Genomic DNA, 19,066 nt, shown 5'->3' with positions numbered 1-19,066 from the left:
GCACAGTGAGGTACTGAGCCTCCCTCAGGGAGGAAGCCGAGGTGGCCAAGGCATCCGCCCCCGTGGCCCTTCCTGGAGGGAGAGTGTGGGGGCGGGAGACATCACACACACACATCCACAGTCGTGCCTGGGCCCCCAGACGTGGGGACGCCCCGGGGACCTCCGCGGCAGTGAGCCATCAGCAGAACATGGAGATGGCAGAGGGAGCCTCGGAGGGATGAGCGTGCACTTCTTTGAGACTGAGGGGCTGTGGTATTAGGAAACCATTTTCCAGAGAGGATGCAGGCCCCACAGTGACGATTCAGCTCACCTCACCTCACCCACCACTCTGGTGGGTGCGGGCCTAGCCCTCTGTATTGGATTCAGAAAAGAATAAGAATGTGTTGTTTCTTACAACAAAAACAGACGTGGAATATGTCACGAGAGATGAGGTTTGAGTGCCATGGGAGTCCAGAGGACAGCTGGCTCGTACTCCAGGTGATGAGTAGGGTGGGGGGGTTATCCAAACTTTGGTCAACCACTTCTGAGCTCTCTTTTTGACTATGCCTTCCTGTGTCCTGGGCTCCTGTGACCTTCCTTATGCAGTCCGGTTCTAGCAAGAATCCCCCATTCTCCATATCCGATCACCCTCCATATCTACCCTGGTTCCTCAGACTCCACCATCTCCCACGTGATGTCTGATCACTCTGGCCTGCCTTCATCGAGGATCTGTTTAGCCAGATCCCCCAACCCTGCCCTCTGAGGTTTCCCCTTAGTAATTTTCCATCTACTGATACCTCCCCAACCCTGTTCCTTGGCTATAAATTCTACTTTTCTTTGTTGTATTTGGAGTTGAGCCCACTCTCTGGTCCCTACTATAAATCTCCATTCCAGTAGCCCCCCTCGCCCGCCACGTTGAATAAAGGCTTCCTTACCACTCTTTAACAATTGTCATGATTTTTTTTTCTTTAACCGAGGTAATCTCCGAGGAGGGGAAGTTGGGAGAGATTACCTCGGGAGCAGGCTGGGATGTGGGTAACCCGAGGTGGGCCGAGATTTGGTCACGGGAAAGCACGCGGTGGGTCTAGGGGAGGGTCCCGTCTGGAAAGGGGTGAGAGGAGGCAAGAAAGATCCTGGACAGCCTGGTCAGCTGGCACAGGAGGACTTTACCTCCTGTGACTGAGTGGGTCCTTCAGGCAGCCAATGGGAAGGGCCAGAACCAGGACCCACTTTGTGTGTGACCTGTGCAGTCACCCAGGGCCCCACACTCAGAATGACTTGAGACTTGGTGCAATGCTTGGCTGCCACCATCTTGAACTTAATGCTGTTTGAACAAGGATCCTTAAGGGGCAGAAGGTATAGCTCAGTGTATAGTGTGTGCTTAGCATGTAGGAGGTCCTGGGTTCAATCCCTAGTGCACTTAAAAAGTAAATAGGTAAATAAATCTAATTACTCTCTCCACCCAAGAAAAAAGGAATAAGGGGCCTTAGATTTTCATTTCACTCGAGGAACTACAAATGATGTAGCCTCTCCTGGCCTGAACCAAAGCTTTGCAAGGAGGGACTGAGACAGGGAGACAGGAGACTGGTTGGGAGCCACCTGGAGATTGGAAGGAAGAGCAGGGCCTGAGCCGGCACCTTGAACTCCACAGGCTGAGCCCTGATGCTCCAGGTTCCACACACCTGTCATTGCCCCCATCCCACCAGCTAGCACTGGAGGGTCCATCTTTTCCAAGCTTGGCCTTCCTCGATGCGCTCTGGGAGGCAAGGAAGGCTACATTTTCAGGAGAGCACCCTGGGGCCTGTCCTCTCTGTCAAGAACCAATCTTCCTTCCTTCCTTCTTTCCCTCCCTCCTCCTTTCTTCCTTCTTATCTTTTTATCTAGTGTGCTCTTTGTGTACTGGCCTCTCTGCCCTCTGCCATGTTTAAGGTATAATTTCCATACAGGAAAATTCACTGCTTTGATAGGACAGACAATTGTAAAGCCAACCCTACAGTCAACAAATAGAATAGCTCCATTGAGACAGGAGGCAAGGGGGCAGGGCACAACCATTAAAAGAAGGACACAGCCATTTGCACCAAGATGGCAGGAGATTCAACTCCCAGTAGACCTTAAGCTTCATTATATGCTTATTGTAATATATTAGCATGGGAAATAGTACTCCTGCAGGTGCCATGACAGTTGCAAGGCTGACTATAAAAGGCCAAAAAGTGGGCGGTGGCCCAGGTCCAGGGACTCCCAACCCCTTCCCCAAAGTAATTGGAATAATGCTCCCACTGATTAGCATACGAAGTTACGGAGCCCATAAAACCTCGTGGCCACTTTCCCTTCTGAATGAGATGAACCTCACTCTCTCTATGGAGTATGCATCTCTCTGAGTAAGTCTACTTTTACTGAACTATGACTCGCTCTTGAATTCCTTCCTGCACGAAGCCATGGACTCTAACTTAATGGGGAACATCCCAGGGACTTGACCAAGACCTGGGACACAGCCACCCTCTTGCACCCCACTTCCCTGTATTTTCTTCATTCCCCCAAATTCCCCTGTGTCCCCTGTACTCACCCCTTCCATCCCACCCTCAGGCGACCGGTGAACTGCTTCCTTAATAACCCTGTGTTTGTTTTTCTTGTCCTTTTTGTGAGCAGAGTTTAATCCCACCACATATTAGAGCATGTTACAAAGTAGTGAATAAAACACCATGACATTGGTGTAAAAATAAAACTATACACGTCAATGGAAAGAAGTAGATTTCATTCTGTGGGAAATCTTAATGTTATGATGACGAGCTTCAAAATGAGAGGGTAAGGGAAGATCATTTAATAAGCAGTTCTGGGACAACTGGACAAAAATGTAGGGGGAAAAAAGAGTCATACTTTGCACCACCCCCTACAAAATAAAATGGACACACAGTGGGAATTAAACTTTAGAAATTAAATCCTAGAAAACCAGCAGAAGCTGAAGTAGACAATTACTGAGTTAGTGGAGAACAGCTAAGTTCTGCTTTGAAGCCGCGACCCTCCAACAAACTAAACCAAACCAAACCACACAGGCCCAACAAGGAAATGCTGACAAAATCCACAATGTAAGAAAACATGGTGCACTCTGCAAAGTAACAAAACTAGAGGTAAGAGCCACGGACTGAGGAAGACAATGACAGACAGAGGTGAAGGAGCCCCACGTGTGAGCTGGGCATTCTAAGTTCTTGCAGCTGCCGGGCTTTGCTCACAACCAGCGTGGCTCTGAGGCAGGCCAGGGCACCCCCAGAGGAAGTGGGGAAGCTGGGGCGTTGGTGAAAGCCTGTGAGGTCCTGCTGGCTTGGACGCAGTCTCAGCTTCCGACCTATGGCCCCAGGCAAGGTTCACTCAACCCTCCGCCCCCACGACTCCGGCAGGGGCCAAGACCACCCAGGCTCACGGTGCACAGACAGGCTTCTCCGGGATGCTCCGATGCCCCCGCGGGCTCCTCTTGGGGCTGTGGACCGCCCTCTTCCTTGCGTGTTTCATCAGGTTTTGGAGCCGCGGTTTCCTCATTCAAGAGCGGAGGATATTGGCTACTTCAGATCATTTCTGTGCACCTACTGTGTTCCAAGCGCATAGTGTCGGGGATACAGCAATGATGAGTACAAAGTCCTGGCCCCAGAGGAGCTTTTATCTTGAAAGTGGGTAGTCGTGATGGGATTAGGGGCGGGAAGATAGAATAAACAAACAAACGCTCAGGATAATTTAAAGTCAAATGTTATAAAGAAAACACGACTGGGTTGTGCAAGTGCTGTACGGAAAACAAACCAAGGTTGTGCAAGGGTGCTTTGTGGGTTTTGGGGAGGAGGCGTGCAGAGTGGGAAGGGAGAATGCCCTAAAAGGCTGCAGGAAGTCAGGGAAACAAGAGACCGAGTCTCTTGGACTGTTTCTTTGTTTGTTTGTTTTGTTTTGCTATTTTATTTTTTCTCTTGGGCTGTTTCTAGTCCAAGTCCTTGAAGCCTGTAGAGGAAGTAGGGAGCATCTCTGCCTCTTCCCTGCAGAGCAAGAGGGCCTGGGAGAATCGTGAATTCAGTCCTGGCTTGGGTTTGGGGTCACTGCCTCCTCTCTCCTCCTTCCTAACCCTTACCCTTCCTCCTTAGGACAGTTGTGCCACCCGTCTCCCCCAGCACTCCGTAAGGAGGGCGACTAACGGAAGGTAGGAGGGTAGGGGCTGGGTCCCTCTGAGCAGAATTTGAATCTCCTGTTGAATGCCCAGTGCATTATGTACGGGCTTAGGGGAGCAGCAGGGCTAGGGCAGAAAAAAGGGACTTTTCTTTTAAACATCACTCGATGTTTCCCAAAGAGCATCAAGGAACCATCGAGGGAAAGCCCCACTGCTTGACCCCTCACGAGCCTCGTGTCGTTCCGTAAGGTCTTTACTTTGAGTGAAGGTGGAGGGCGGGAGCGGGGGAGGCACAGGGCTTCTGGACGCCGAGCCGCCGCGCGCACCCTCGCTGGCCAGCCAGTGGGTCGCCCCTATTCCTTCCCGCCGCCCCGGGAGCCCCGGGCGGGCCGACAGCCTCGGGCGCCCGGGGGAGCCCCGGCGCAGCCCCGGGACGGCGGGAGCGGTGGCCGGCGGAAGCCGCCGGGATCCTGCGGGCGACTCCACTCCGGGCGCGCGGGAGGAGGAGGCTCGGCCAACCCTCCGCGAGGCCGCGAGTGGGAGAGTCCGAGCCGCCGAGCAACCGCCGCGGCTTCCGGTTCCGAGGAAGGCGGCGCCGGAAGCCGGGGCCCGGGGGCGGGGCCAGGTGGGAGCTGGCGGGCGCGGCCCGAGGGCGGGGCGCTGGGCGGGCGGCACCGGCGCGCTGGGCGGCTCCTTCGCCGGGCTGCCGGGCGCCGGCTTGCCTCCGAAGTCCTGCGACTGAGCCCCCCGACCAGCCCTCCCCTGGGCTCGTTTTCTCTCAGACGTCGGGCCGGGCCGCGAGTTGGACCCTCGCAGACTCACAGGACTCACGAGGAACCGCCCGTGCGGTGGGAGTCGCTGGAGCTCAGACGTCCCATCCCAGTGCGACCTGGCCCGGTCCGAGGTAACTCCTTGTGGACGCGGGAGCCAGGCAGAGCAGTCCACTAAGGTCTTTTGAAGGATGAGTAGGAGTTTGCCAGTTATTTGCATGTTAATGCAGTTGTAACTCCCAGTAGGGACTGCAGTCCATGAAGAGTGGTGGGCTTTTTACTCCTTCCAGTTTTGGTTAATGACAAAAGAAGGATTTGAAACTTGAAGTAAAGATGCGAAATGAAGAAAAGGAACAGAGTGATATAATATAGTGACGGTGACAGGTGTAGGGTAGGGCGGAGGGGTCAGCGTTAGATACTGTGGTCTAGGAGAGCATCTCTGAAGAAACGACGTTTGCATTTGAGACCCTAATAAGGAGCTGGCCATTGGGAAATCTGGGAGCAGTGTGTTCCAGGTAGAGGGAACAGCCAGTGCAAAAGCCCTGAGGTAGAAATAAACTTATGTTCAAGAAATAGAAAGAAGGCTAGTGTGGTTGGAATATGACTATTAAGGTAGCAGTATGTGATGAGGTTGAAGAGGTGATTGGGAGTTGACTCACGTAGAGCCTTGTAAGCCATTACAAGAAAGGGGAATTTTATTCTAAGTACAATGGAAATCTTTTGGGTTTTGAGCAGAGGAGTGATGTGTAGGGTGAAAAATGGATAGAGGCTCGGGGTGCAAAAAATTGTGTTGGGTCATTGGAGGCTGTCCAGTTCTGTGTCAAGCAAAAGGGACCTTTCTATAATTTGCACAAAGTTCCCTTCTTCCCCCTGGCTCCAGAAAGGATGCTGAAGACTGGGGACAACACCCCTATGTATGCCTTGGTGGGGATTTTAATATTACACTCATGTCTCTTCCTGCCCAACCCTGGCAGGTTTGAGCTCAGTCCTCCTGGTCCAAGGGTTAGGAAATGGATGCACCCACCATGGACCAGGAGCTGGGCTGGGCACTGAGGGGAGAGAGGATGAGATTGGACTCCAGCCCTGAGCAGCTCACACTCGTGGGAGGAGACAGATGTGTGAGTAGGCAGTTACTGTGCCGCAGTGCTGAGAACTCAGATGTGTGTGGTACGGCAGCCTCGACAGAGGTTTGGTTTGTGAAGCAGAGGAGATTTCATTGAGAGCTTCATGGGGGAGCTGATGATTAAACTGCATCTTGTGTTCTCCTTGCAGAGAAGAGTGGAGGGCACGCTAGACCCAGGAACAGCTTGTGCCGAGGAAGCGAATGTACAGTTGCAAAGGGCTCATATGTCAAACCATGGCAGTGATGAGTGAAGGGGGTGACAGGATCTGATGTGTTGTTTTGGAGTGATCACCCTGGTAGATAATTTCTGTCCATGTGACACCTTGGGAAGGAGAGCTTAGGACAATGGAAATGAAATTCCACTGGATTAATCCTGAAGACAAACTCACACACTCATTCATCCTTGTGCCTGGTGAGGATGACCGACTGTGGTTAAGGCAGAGCGGCTCACCCTGTACGCAGTGAATTGGCCTCCTGGGCTTTTCAGATGGAATACCTGAAATCAGTTCTGTTTTCCCATCTCATTTATTTTATTTAAAAATATTTTATTGAGGTGATCACACTTTCCTGGTACATTTAAATGATTCAAAAGGCAGACCTTTTTTTTTTTTTCTCCTTTGCATGTACTTGCATATTCCCTTTTATCCTCAGTCCTCTCTCCCCTATACCAGCACCCCCACCCCTCGTAGTAAACCACTCTAATGTCTTTGGTACACAGTTTTTTATTTGCATGTGTATATATATATATATATATATATATATATTTAAGTGGAAGTACTGGGGCTTGAACCCAGGACTTCATGCATGGTAAACATGCACTTTACCACTGAGCTTTTCCCACCCACTGTATGCATATGCATGTATTTTTAAGCTACGTAAATGGTATTCTGCCTGGTCTTCATTTTGTTTTGTCTTTTCCCTTCAGTGCCATGTTTTGGATCTTAGATGTTGCTGTGGGTGTATCTGGAACATGGTTTCTCAGTGCTACCCAGGTTTCCATAGATGCATCCCCTACATTTGTACTTCCTGACTTACCACTTCCCCCTGTGATGAGGCCCCTACGCTGTGTCCAACTCCCTACTGCAACACATAGCACTGGGATGAAAAGTCTTGTACCCACCTCCTTCCTCAGCTTTTTAACATAATTTCAAAATGCTGACTTGGGCTTCCCTTTGATAGTCCTGGTGTTGGTGTCTGACAGGGCCAGACTTTTGACCGTGGTGAGGTCCTGACCTTTTTTGAGCTGTGATTATTTTGGGTAAATTACATTCTTTTGTGCTGCCGTCTTTCCCAGTTGATCATCTCACAGGCTCTGTGGTTACTTTCCTGTTTCTTGTCGTCCTTAATTGTTGCTCTATACTCACTCCAGCCATAAATACTGGCTGCTTTCCTTCCTGGTGAGGTGGTGGACTGCTAGGCTGGTCCAGAGAGTACTGTGTTGCGAAGTGTTTCAGAAAAGCGCTCTGGAGCCTGGAGCCTGACTGCCCAGCTTCGGTTCCCGGTCCTCCACTTCCCAGCTGTGTGACCTTGGGCAATTTATTTAATCTTTCTGAGTTTTATTTTCTCGTCTGTAAAGTGGGTCTAGTAATTGTACGTACCTCATAGTGTTTTTATAAGAATTAAGTAAATTAGTTGATGCATGCCAAGTCAATAGAACAGTTCCTGTCGCATAATAAGCCCTTATGAAATATTAACTAATAATAGCAATAATAATAATAACTATATTATTATTTCTGATAGGTGTCCCTGTTATATTTTGCCCATAATGGCTCATATGCATTATAGGGCATTTCCTCAGAGGGCATGAAGAGGGGGCAAGTCTTCTAGACACCATGATTACAAATTCTAGCGTGACAGCATCGATTATAAGGAGAAAGGTCGTAAACACATCTCAAGGCCCTGTCTGATAAGGAGACAGTGGCTACGGGCTGGGCCGAAATGATGAGGTCCGGCCTGACGGTGCTTGGGGGAATGGGGAGAGACTGGAGAAACTGGGAGAATCCTGGTGGTCACTTTGTGATGTTACTCTGAACCCCTCTTTGAGAGAATGAACAGCTGGCTGGATTTGAACGTTTGAGGGGACATCGGACAGAGCCTCTCCCTTCAGATCCTGTCTTAGATGGAAGGATGGGGCTTGAAATCAACTCTGTCCCCAGCATTCTGAGGATTGTCCATGTGTTCAGTGCAGAAGGCTGCTCTGAAATGGAGGGGAGCAGTGGCCCGGGATGGAGGGGACTTAGGCATGGGACCTCAGTGGTGGGAAGGCTGGGACGAGAGAAGTGAACTTTCAACAGTAAAATGAGGAGGGAAGGTTGTGTTACAGCAAGAGATGTTCTAGTCTGGTGGGAGAGGCAGGCCTCGGCCAGATCATTACCCAGTGATTAGAACTGAAACAGAAGGTTGCCAGGCGAGAGTGGAGGGAGCCAGGCGGGAACAGGCTGGGGACAGAGGCAGGAGATGACCTCTGAGCTGCCTCGCAAAGGATGAGCTGGCTTCTCAAGTGGTCAGGAGCATACCAAGGCACGGAGCTGTGAGGGAGCAGAGGTTCCTGCTGGCTGAACACAAGCCGCCCGTCGGTGTACAGGCACCGGGGCGGCCGAGGCGGGAGTGGTGGGCGAGGCCGGTCAGGCCACTGCCAGCAGCCTTGGTTCCTCAGACTGCGCTTTCAAACATCAGCCATTCGAGGACCGCCTTCACGGCTTCTCTCACCGTAGCGCGTGGAAAACCAGCTCCACTCGCTGAGGAGAAGGTGGCCCTAGTGAACGTGTGAAAGCACGTGACATAGGATCGCACAGAGAGTATTGCTTGCTGAAGGCTCTGCAAGGCCTGCCCCCTCTTCTGATTAAAAGGAGAGGGGGAAAAAGTAAATAAATAAAAATAAAAAGAGAGGAACAAGGATTCTAATGAAAGGAGTTGAGAGTGGGGTATAGTTCATTGGTAGAGTGTGTGCTTAGCATACTCGAAGTCTGGGGTTCAATCGCCAGTACCTCCAGTAAATAAATAAACAAACAAACCTAACTGCCTCCTACCCCCCAAAAACAAAACAAAACAAATGGAAAAGAACTGAAAACAGTAATTTTCTCACCATGATTCAAAAAACCCCTGTCCTCACACCTGCCTGCACCCTGCAATGGGCACCCTGGGGTGATGGCACGGGTATGTTAGGCTGGGAATTTCTGAGCATTGAGGTGCGATATGGGAATGGTGAGGGGGATCTGGGAGCCCTTGTCACCGTGCCCCTCTGGCCCAGATGGGGCCTGATGCAGTGGACACCCTACCTGTGCCCCCAGGCAGAGGCCGCCATGGAGCAGTGCGCGAGTGTGGAGAGAGAGGTGGACAAGGTCCTACAGAAGTTCCTGACCTACGGGCAGCACTGTGAGCAGAGCCTGGAGGAGCTGCTGCACCACGTAGGCCAGCTACGGGCTGAGCTGGCCAGCGCAGGTGGGTGTCCCTGCACGAGAGCCCCGCACCTGCCTCCCTCAGGGTCCCGGGGACCCCAAGGCTACTTGGTGCCAGGGTTCTGGAAGGATGATGGTTAGGACATTGACACATGGGTCCCTAGGCCTCCTTGAAAGAGGATAATGGAAGTGTCTGAACTATTTCCAAAAAGCCCATCAGAAATTATTCATCTACCTGAGATTATTTTCATGTACACTTTGTTTTCAATTTGCTTTTCTATTTTGAATTTTTAAGACATTTTAAGATAATTTTGCATTTACAGAAAAGTTCCAAGAATAGTGTAAAGAGCTCACATCGATACCCTTCACCCAGATTCATCAACTGCTAGTATGTTGCCCTATTTGCTTTATTAATTCTCTTGCATATTCTTAATTCTTTTTAAACCATTAGAAAGTACATACTCCTTTGTCCCTAAACCCTTGGTGTGGTTTTCCCAAGATCAAGGGCATTCTTTTACATAAGCACAGTATAATTATTAAAATAAGAATTTAAACATTAGCATAATACTATGACCTAATACATCTAGCTCATATTTTAATTTGCCAATATCCAGTAATTTTCATAAAACATTTTAATTTTATTTCCCAGTCCAGGATCCAATCCAAGATCAAATACTGCATTTAGTTTTTCATGTCTAATCTTTAGTTTTTTCAGTCTGGGACATTTTCTCTGCCTGCCTTTGTCTTTCATGACATTGACATTTTTGGAAACATTAAGGCCATGATTTTGCAGAATGGCTCTCGGTTTGGACTTGTTTGCTGTTTTCTAGTCCTTTTTTGCATTTGGGGCAGGAGTCCTTCAGAACTGTTGCGTTTCTCAGTGCATCATACCAGGAGGTACAAGGTATCAATTTGTTCCATTACTGGTGGTGTTAAGTTTGGTTACTTGGTTATGATAGTGTCTGTCAGGTTCCGGTACCCTAAAGTTAATAGTTTTTTCTTTAGAGTTGATTCGTAAGTAATTTGTGGGGAGGTACTTTGAAATTATAAATTTCCTGTGCTTTATCAAACTTCAGCCCACAGTTTTAGCATCCATTAATTCTTGCCTGAATTAAGCATTACGAAGTAAGTTGCAATATCAGTGATTTTTCCTGCTCTGTCATTCCCTATACATTTATTAGTTGCCATTCAACTGTAAGAAAGAAGCTTTCAAGAAGGGAGGGTGTAGCTCATTGGTAGAGTGCTTGCTTAGTATGCGGGAGGTCCTGGGTTCAGTCTCCAGTAACTCCATTAAAAAAAAATTTAATAAATAAATCTAATTATCTCCTCCTCTCTTAAAAAGAAAGAAGCTTTCCCATCTCCCTTATTTATGTATTTATGTATATATGTATTTATTTATTTAAGTTCATGCTCATAAATTCTTATTTTATTCAGTGGGTTATACTCCATTACTATTATTACTTATTTTGATGATCAAATTGGCTTAGATTTGACCAGAGGTAACCCCTGGTTCTTATATCCTTTTTTTTTAAACTGAGCTATAATTCACATTAAAATTTACCTAGATTTTTAGAAAACAAACAAAAACAAAAAACAGGAAAAGAGAACAATAAAATAAAATTCACTGTTTTCAAGTGTACAGTTTAGTGGTTTGTAGTATATTTACATAATTGTACAGTCATTACCACTCACTAATTTCAGAACATACTCATCACTCCAAAAACAACCCTGCCCATTAATAATCACTCCATTTCTCCTTCTCCCTCAGCCCCTGGCAACCGCTAAGCTGCTTCCTCCTGATGGACTTACCTATTCTGGACACTTCCTATAAATGGAGTCATACAACATGTGGTCTTTTATGTTCTTTCACTCCGCAGGTTTTCAAAGTTCATCCCTGTTGAATCATTACTTCATTCTTTTTTATGTGCTGGGTCTTATGGTTCCTCTCTGTTCGACTTTTTGAGGAACTGGCAAACTATTTTTCAGAGTAGCTGCAACATTTCACATGCCCACCAGCAATGTGTGAGTTCCAGTTTCCCCACATCCTCGCCAACACTTGTTATTACCTGTCTTTTTGATGATGGCCATCCTAGTAGGAGTAGGTGGGTGGCCCAGCCACCACCTCCTGTTTGTATTTGTCAGGACTCATTCAGTTACAAGTGACAGGAGCCCAGCCCACATAGCTTAAATAACAGACAAACAAAAGGGAGAGGGTGCTGGGTTTATAGACTCAGGTGACTGATAGGTTCAGCCCAGCTGGGTCTAGGTGCTCAGGTGATACCCTCAATCTACACTGGATTCCTTCTCAGAGCAGTGGTCCCCTGAGGTGGCCATGGTGCTCCGGCAGCCTCAGTTTGTTTAATAACCTGGCAGAATGCGTCTGTCTCCCAGGGCTTCTGATCTTGGAGCTGAGATGCTCCCTGGCCCTCTTGGCTCACGTTCCCTTCCTTGTGTCATGTTTCCTTCCCTGAACTGAGGTGCTGCCATCTAAAGAAGGGGCGTAGATGCTGGGCTGGAAGGAACGACCCCATGCCCTGTCTGCCCTCCTCTGTTCCAAGTCTCACATGCTCTTGGTGGTTGGTGTGGCTCCAGCCCAGCCAGAAAGGGGGAAATCACTGTGAGCCTGGAATCCAGAGCCAGAAGTGTCCCTGAGCTTCCCTGGAGACCATGGCCTGCCTGGTGTCCTCTGGGCAAATAAGGGCATTAACAAGTGGACAGCGCTTTATGGTTCAGAGTCTTCCCGCATGGCATCTCCCTCAAGATAAGGAGCCATCCGCTGTGGTGGTGAGGCACGCGGGCTTCAGATCTCTCACTGCTGTGAGATCTGGCGAGTTACTTCCTCGGCTTCCTCGGCTATAGGACGGGATCCTTAGAGTGCCCCTTGCAGAGCATGATGGTGAGGACTGAATGAGCCAAAACAAAGTGCCTAAGTGCCAAATCATCTTCATTCACAGCAACCTACAAGGCTGGTGCTCTCACCCCTGTTTTGCAGATGAGGAAATGAAGACTCCAAGAGATGAACCGGCTTGTCCCACTTGACCAATTCCAAGTCATGCAGTTAAAAAGTGGCAGAAACAGGAGGAGAAGCTGAGTCTTTCAGTCTGCAGTTCAGGGCTCCTTCCTGGGCCTCCGTGCTGACATTTAGAATAAGGAGGCTGGGACAAGGTCTGCTCCTCTGGGTCCCAACTCATTGCCAGTGTTTCTCTGCAGCCCTCCAGGGGACCCCTCTCTCAGCCACCCTCTCCCTGGTGATGTCCCAGTGCTGCCAGAAGATAAAAGACACCGTGCAGAAACTGGCTTCGGACCACAAGGACATTCACAGCAGTGTCTCCCGAGTGGGCAAAGCCATTGACAGGGTGAGCAGGTGGGCGGCTCCAGCCCTGGGGCGGGAATACCTGCCACTGGTGCGCAGTGGGCTCCGCAGGAAGCCAGAGCGAGCAGTGCGAGCCTGAGTCACAGCGCCCTGTCTCTCGTCCTCGTCAGAACTTTGACTCTGAGATTTGCGGTGTAGTCTCCGACGCGGTGTGGGACTCGCGGGAGAAGCAGCAGCAGATCCTGCAGATGGCCATCGTGGAGCACCTGTACCAGCAGGGCATGCTCAGTGTCGCCGAGGAGCTGTGCCAGGTAACGGGCCGGCTGGGGAGCGCTGGCTCTCTGCTTGGTGGTTTTCTTTACATTAGGTCCCTGTTACTCTTTTTTGTTTTTATCTTTTGTGTCCAGACAAGTCAGTTTGTTTACATGACTCAGATACGTGCATCGTCAGTCTCTGAGTCTGATAGGTGTATGCGTTCTCAGAGACCCGTCTCCAGTGGGCGGGAGGCCCCGCGGGGCACCCTCGCATCTGGACGGCGCACGGGAAGTCCAGGTTCCCTTCGAGACCTCTCCTTCACTTTGCTTCCATTGTAGACCAGCCCCTTTCTGTTGATGCCTTCTTTCTTTAAATGAGTTAATATCTATTTTAAAATTTTTATTTAATTTATTTAAACTAAAAAACTCAAAACAGTTTACCGTTTTCTCCCACTCCCTACCCTCTGCCTCTGGCAGCCACCAATCTGTTCTCTGCATGTATGCACTTGGCTTTTTTAGAAAATTTTTTTAGTTTTTTAGATTCCACATATATGTGAGATGATATGGTATTTGTCTGTCTCAGCTGACATATTTCACTCAGCATAATGCCCTTGAGCTCCATCCGTGTTATCACAAATGACAGTATGTCCTTTTTTTAATGGCTGAATGTTATATCGTATATCTATATATCTCTATATATATCTCTCACATTTTCATTATTTATCTGTCGATGGACACTTAGGTTGTTTCCTCATCTGGACTATTGTAAATAACGCTGCAATGAACACAGGGGTTCTTTGGATAAACACCCAGAAGTGGGATTGCTGGATCGTATGGTAGCTCTCTTGTTAATTTTTTGAGGAACCTCCATACTGTTATCCACAGTGGCTGCAGTAATTTACACTCCAATCAGAGGTGAATGAGGATTCCCTTTTCTCCACGTCCTCGCCAACACTTGTTCTTTCTTGTCTTTCTGGTAACAGCCATTCTGACAGGTGTGAGGTGGTGTCTCGCTGTGGTGTTGGTTTGCCTTGCCCTGATGATTACTGACGTAGAGCATCTATTCATGTGCCCATTGGCCGTTTTGTTGCCGCCTTTGGAAAAATACCTATTCAGATCTCCTGTCCATTTAAAAAATCAGATTGCTTATTTTTTTTGCTATTGAGTTATGTGAGTTCTTTATATATTTTGGATATTAGCCCCTTATCAGATGTGTAATTTGCAAATATTTTCTTCCATTCAGGTCACCTTTTCATCTTGTTGATGGTTTCCTTTGTTGTGCAGAAGCTTTAAATTTAATTTGACGTTGTCCTACTTGTTTGTTTTTGCTTTTGTGGCTTCTTTAAATAAATTTATTTTAGAAATCAGTGTCTTTGACATAAATAGAAAGTGGCTATAAAAATATTACAATGAAAAGTGAAGTTATTAATTTCTAGCTAGAGTTGATTGCCAGGCAGGTTCGGAGTGCCTGACAATCCCTTTCTTAAAAAGGAAGATGAGTAAAATGGCAGAGTAGCCTTGTTAGGGTTAGAGACGCACTAGCAGTGGAAGTAAAGGGTGCCTTCCCTGAATGTAATGAGGGTTGAAAAGGAATAATTTTCTCTCCATGCTACTCAGTATGGGTGCCCAGTACCCCACAGGTGGGGTGGGATTTGTATCTGCCCTCCGGGAGGCCAGCATGCAGCTGTCAGCCTCCCAGAACTGAGGTGGAAATGAGGGGTCCAGGTGGCTGGCAGGAGGCTGTGGCTTCTCATGCAAAACCTGGCCCTCACTAGCCTGTCTTTTGTGGATAAGGTTTTATTAGGTGCAGAGCAGACAGTTTTGGAAACACTGTGCTCCAGGGGTGGATTGCTCTCTCCCTGTAGGAATCAACGCTGAACGTGGACTTGGATTTCAAGCAGCCTTTCCTGGAGTTGAATCGAATCCTGGAAGCTCTGCACGAACAAGACCTGGGGCCAGCACTGGAGTAAGTTGGCCCTTGGCGGGGTCTGCGGGGGGCAGGGCTTGTCTGTGTTCTTCACCTCACCCGCTGTACATGACGTGCCTCCTGCCTGTCTCATGGGCCTCACGTAGGCTTTTGAAGTCTCTGCCAGGGCCCTTTCCCTTGCGCCACCGGCTCCACGCTCACCTGGCCCCTTCCTTCCCAGGTGGGCCGTCTCCCACAGGCAGCGCCTGCTCGAGCTCAACAGCTCCCTGGAGTTCAAGCTGCACCGACTGCACTTCATCCGCCTCCTGGCAGGCGGCCCCGAGAAGCAGCTAGAGGCCCTCAGCTACGCCCGGCACTTCCAGCCCTTTGCTCGGCTGCACCAGCGGGGTATGTGCCCCGGGTGCCGGGGTGGGCACGGCTGGGCTCTGGCCGGGGGTCAGCATGTGCGGGATTGCCTGTCCCTGCCCCACGTGGTCCCTGCCCCACCATCTCCCAGGTGAACTCGACTCAAGGCCTTTCCTTGCCTGCCTCTGACGCACCCTCCTAGGTTCATCTCACACCACCTCAGGTGTGCCCCTGCCCTGTGCCACACACGCCCCGCCTAGAGCTCACCGCCACCCACTGGCCTTCACACCAGGACTTCCAGACCCCATTGGTTTTAGCCTCACTTTCCAGATGTTCACAATTAGTAACCACCCGACCGCCAGTAACTTTTTTCTTTAGCTCCACTCATACTTATTACTTAACGTTTTACTTAGAAATAAACACCAGCAATGTTACGAAATCTTAGCTAGCTACTGCTGCCTCCTGAAAGCTTTTTAAAAAGGAAGGTTAGCTAGTGTTTGGAGAATAGAGATGTGAGCACCAACCTGAGACGGCGCCTGGATGTGACTGGAAGTGTGGGAAGAGAACTGAAGCCCCTCCCTACCTGCTGCACATGGTCACGCCTGCCCCGCCCCACAGAAGCAGCCCAGAGGCCCCACCTCCGCACTGGAGAAAACCGGTTTTGCTGGAGGGCATTTTAATCCCTGCTTGGCCAGGTCACCGGCCTGGGAGCCACAGGGCTCAGCCTGCTCCCCCTGCTGCCCCCGCAGCCCTGCCCCCGCCCTGGGGCTGGATGAAGAGTCCTGGGGAGAGGCTGCGCCCTGACATCCCCTTGCTTCCTAGAGATCCAGGTGATGATGGGCAGTCTGGTGTACCTGCGGCTGGGCTTGGAGAAGTCCCCCTACTGCCACCTCCTGGACAGCAGCCACTGGGCCGAGATCTGCGAGACCTTTACGCGGGATGCTTGTTCCCTGCTGGGGCTTTCCGTGGAGTCCCCCCTCAGTGTCAGGTACAGCCGGCCCTGGGGGCACAGCCCCAGTGGGAGGGTTTCGAGGGAAACCCAGTTTGCCAAGGCCACATCGAGGGACGGTGCTCCTACCTAAAATGGCTGTCTCAGTCATTCTCCCAGGGAGGAATTACCTTTGTTTGTACAGTTGGAGAAACTGAGATTAGGAGAGCTGTGGCACGAGGTCACCACAAGGTCAGCAGCAGGGTCAAGGTTCCCATTTTGTAAGATCTCTTGAACAAGGTCTGTGTCTCCTGCACCTCACCCCTGGATTGTCACAGCCCAGCCCTCTTACCAGCTCATCTCTCAAAGCTGTTTCCCCTCAGGGAGACCTGAGAGTGGCTGAGTCACGCGTGCTGAGAGCTTTCCTTTGGAAGGGTTCCTTTACAGTGACATTCTTCTCAGGGCTTCACACAAACCTGGGAGTTAGAGGTCCTGCTGTCCTCATCTTCCATGAGCAGACAGGCTCCTGGGGCCTCACAGGGAATGAGGGTCACCTGGACGCGGCCCCGCCGCACCCCGCACCACGGCGGTGCCTTTATTTAGCCTGGCTGTGGGGTCTCATGCCGTGCTCCAGCGTGGTGGCCTCCACCCTCCAATTTGTTACCACGGACTCGGGTTATAGAACAGTCTTCCCAGCGGGAGCATCACCGGCCCCTCAGACAGGATGGGTCTGTGGTGCGCGACCACCCTGCGCATAGTAGGTATTTGGTACCCAAGGCTCCAACCAGTCGGCTCCCCACTCCCACCCCATCGTTGTCAGAACTGAATCCACTTCCCCCATTTCTAAGCACCCTGGTTGATAACCAGTGGCAGAGGTGCGCTGTGACAGCAGAGGGGTAGACAGGCAGGATGGGGTCCTTTCAAACTGATCACTGCCCCTGTCACACCCAGGACTTAGCAGTGGCTTAGGTGAGCAGATGTCTGCCCCCGGATGCTCCTTTTGTCTTTCCTGTAAGTTCTCAAAATTTGGGGTGCATTAGAATGACTCTCTAGAGTTCGACACACACAAGCACATTTTATGAGTGACCTGAGAGATTTTTAAGGACCAATTTGATCATGTGCCACTTTGGAACCCTGTCCTGAGTCATGTCCCGACGACAGTGTGCTGGTCCTTTTGTCTGTCTGCTGGGTTCTTCGCGAGGTCACTCCAGCCTCTGCTCTTTGTCCTGCAGCTTTGCATCTGGCTGTGTGGCGCTGCCCGTGCTGATGAACATCAAAGCTGTGATTGAGCAGAGGCAGTGCACCGGGGTCTGGAGTCACAAGGACGAGTTACCGGTGAGGCCTGGCAGGGGGAGGTGCGGCGGAAGGCGCAGGGGAGGACAGCCGCCGCGGGAAGTGGGACTCACTGCTCTGCTGGCCTCCCCAGATTGAGATCGAACTAGGCATGAAGTGCTGGTACCACTCAGTGTTCGCGTGCCCCATCCTCCGCCAGCAGACGTCAGATTCCAACCCTCCCATCAAGCTCATCTGTGGCCACGTTATCTCCCGAGATGCACTCAACAAGCTCATTAACGGAGGAAAGTAAGTCCCCAGCTCACCATTCTACCTCGGCTTGGCTGGTCTGCTGGCCAGCCCCGAGACGTTCTTGCTTCTCCTCCCCTTGTAGGCTGAAGTGTCCCTACTGTCCCATGGAGCAGAACCCCGCAGATGGCAAACGCATCATATTCTGATTCCTGCCTGAACTTTGCCGAAAGAGATTTTTCATCCAAGAGCCTCGGCCTGTCTCGGTAGGGGTGGTTGGCTTCCATGGACTGTGGCTCATTTCAGAGCAACTGGCTGAGGAGTGCCACCACGGGCAGGGGCCAAGGCGGGAGGTGAAGCATCCTGCACTGGGCAGCTGGCTCCGTGGCTCTGAGGGCAGGGAGACGCTGGCCTCTATACCTGCTGTCTCTCCCTGTTTATTTTTGCTGCTTAGTAGCAACCGACAGAGGAGCAGAGGGCTTGGCCAGTACAGCGGATGTCTCCCGTCCCTGTGCTCAGCCGGGTCTGTGACCGCCACACCAGTGCCAGCCTCACAGCTGCGTGTCCACGTCCCACTGTAAATAGTCCACGTTACAACCTGACGCCTTCGTTTTATAACTGAGCAAATATATTCACAGGCCTCCTTCCTGCGCTACCCTTTAGCTTTACTGATGAAGCATTACTACGTGCCCACGGCACACAGGCACCGGGCATGGCCTGGCTGCTGCTGTCGGTGGGAGCATGGTAGCCACACAGCTCAGTCAGAAAGAACCCAACCTGCATCTCTGATTGGGAGAAAAAGCTGGGAGATGTCAGGCCCTGGGCAAGGCACGTTTACATATGCATATATGAAGTCTCATTACCTTCTCAGTAGGAATGAGTCTGAGGGGGATGTAGGAGGATGAAATGACTTGCCCAGAAGGGCACACAGCTTATCAGAAAGAGAGCTTAGAGTTTTAAACCAGATCCAGCCCTCAAGCCCAAGATCTTTCCAGTTTTTTCCCAGGGCGCCTGAAGCTTGGTTGCTAGGTGTACTGAGTCCTGCGCGGGGCCTTTGAGAGCAGGAAGGCACCATAAATCTAAAATGTTTAAGGGATTACGTTACTGGGGCCATTATGCCAGGCAGGAGGGATGGCCTGGGGCTTTGCATTTTGCTTCATATACCTATTTAAAATTTACTGTGGGTGGGTAAATTGCTTCTGTCAGCTTCCCAGTGGCATTTAAGGCTCCTGGGGAAAAAAGGAAGAGGAACTGGGGTGTCCCTGACAAGGGCTACCGGCCTCCGTGCAGTGGGGTCTCGGCTCAGCTGCTTCACCCTGCAGCTCCCACCTACTCTGGAAGCGGGCGTGGAAAGCTCGGGGGTGGGC

At 50.5% G+C, this 19,066-nt stretch overlaps 1 protein-coding gene across 3 annotated transcripts; it reads left to right on the top strand.

Moving 5' to 3' along the window:
• The first annotated feature begins 4,033 nt into the window (after positions 1 to 4,033).
• RMND5B (required for meiotic nuclear division 5 homolog B) lies at positions 4,034 to 18,354 on the top strand. 3 transcript variants are annotated; one of them, XM_072947136.1, is made up of 10 exons: positions 4,034 to 4,153; positions 9,304 to 9,454; positions 12,622 to 12,767; positions 12,895 to 13,035; positions 14,844 to 14,944; positions 15,126 to 15,292; positions 16,073 to 16,238; positions 17,411 to 17,513; positions 17,605 to 17,759; positions 17,845 to 18,354. In XM_072947136.1, exons 2-10 carry the CDS (start codon positions 9,316 to 9,318, stop codon positions 17,906 to 17,908), a joined length of 1,182 nt encoding a protein of 393 aa, XP_072803237.1. In that variant the 5' UTR covers positions 4,034 to 4,153; positions 9,304 to 9,315; the 3' UTR covers positions 17,909 to 18,354. The 3 variants fall into 3 exon arrangements, with proteins under 3 accessions (XP_072803237.1, XP_072803236.1, XP_072803238.1); XM_072947135.1 differs by lacking the exon at positions 4,034 to 4,153 and adding an exon at positions 4,749 to 5,024; XM_072947137.1 differs by lacking the exon at positions 4,034 to 4,153 and having other exon boundaries at positions 9,316 to 9,454; positions 12,404 to 12,767.
• The last annotated feature ends 712 nt before the right edge of the window (positions 18,355 to 19,066 follow it).

The sequence above is a fragment of the Vicugna pacos genome, chromosome 22 (genome assembly GCF_048564905.1).
Source record: "Vicugna pacos chromosome 22, VicPac4, whole genome shotgun sequence".
In the NCBI taxonomy this organism is placed as follows: Eukaryota; Metazoa; Chordata; class Mammalia; order Artiodactyla; family Camelidae; genus Vicugna; species Vicugna pacos.
Note: the sequence above shows the minus strand (reverse complement) of the source record. Positions and strands in the feature narration are given on the sequence as shown.

Bases quoted from the DNA above. Each gene is read 5' to 3' on its own strand.
- RMND5B (XM_072947136.1), top strand. From the start codon at position 9,316: ATGGAGCAGTGCGCGAGTGTGGAGAGAGAGGTGGACAAGGTCCTACAG. The intron at 13,036-14,843 runs GTAACGGGCCGG...CTCTCCCTGTAG, and splicing joins TCGCCGAGGAGCTGTGCCAG to GAATCAACGCTGAACGTGGA. The intron at 14,945-15,125 runs GTAAGTTGGCCC...CTTCCTTCCCAG, and splicing joins GACCTGGGGCCAGCACTGGA to GTGGGCCGTCTCCCACAGGC.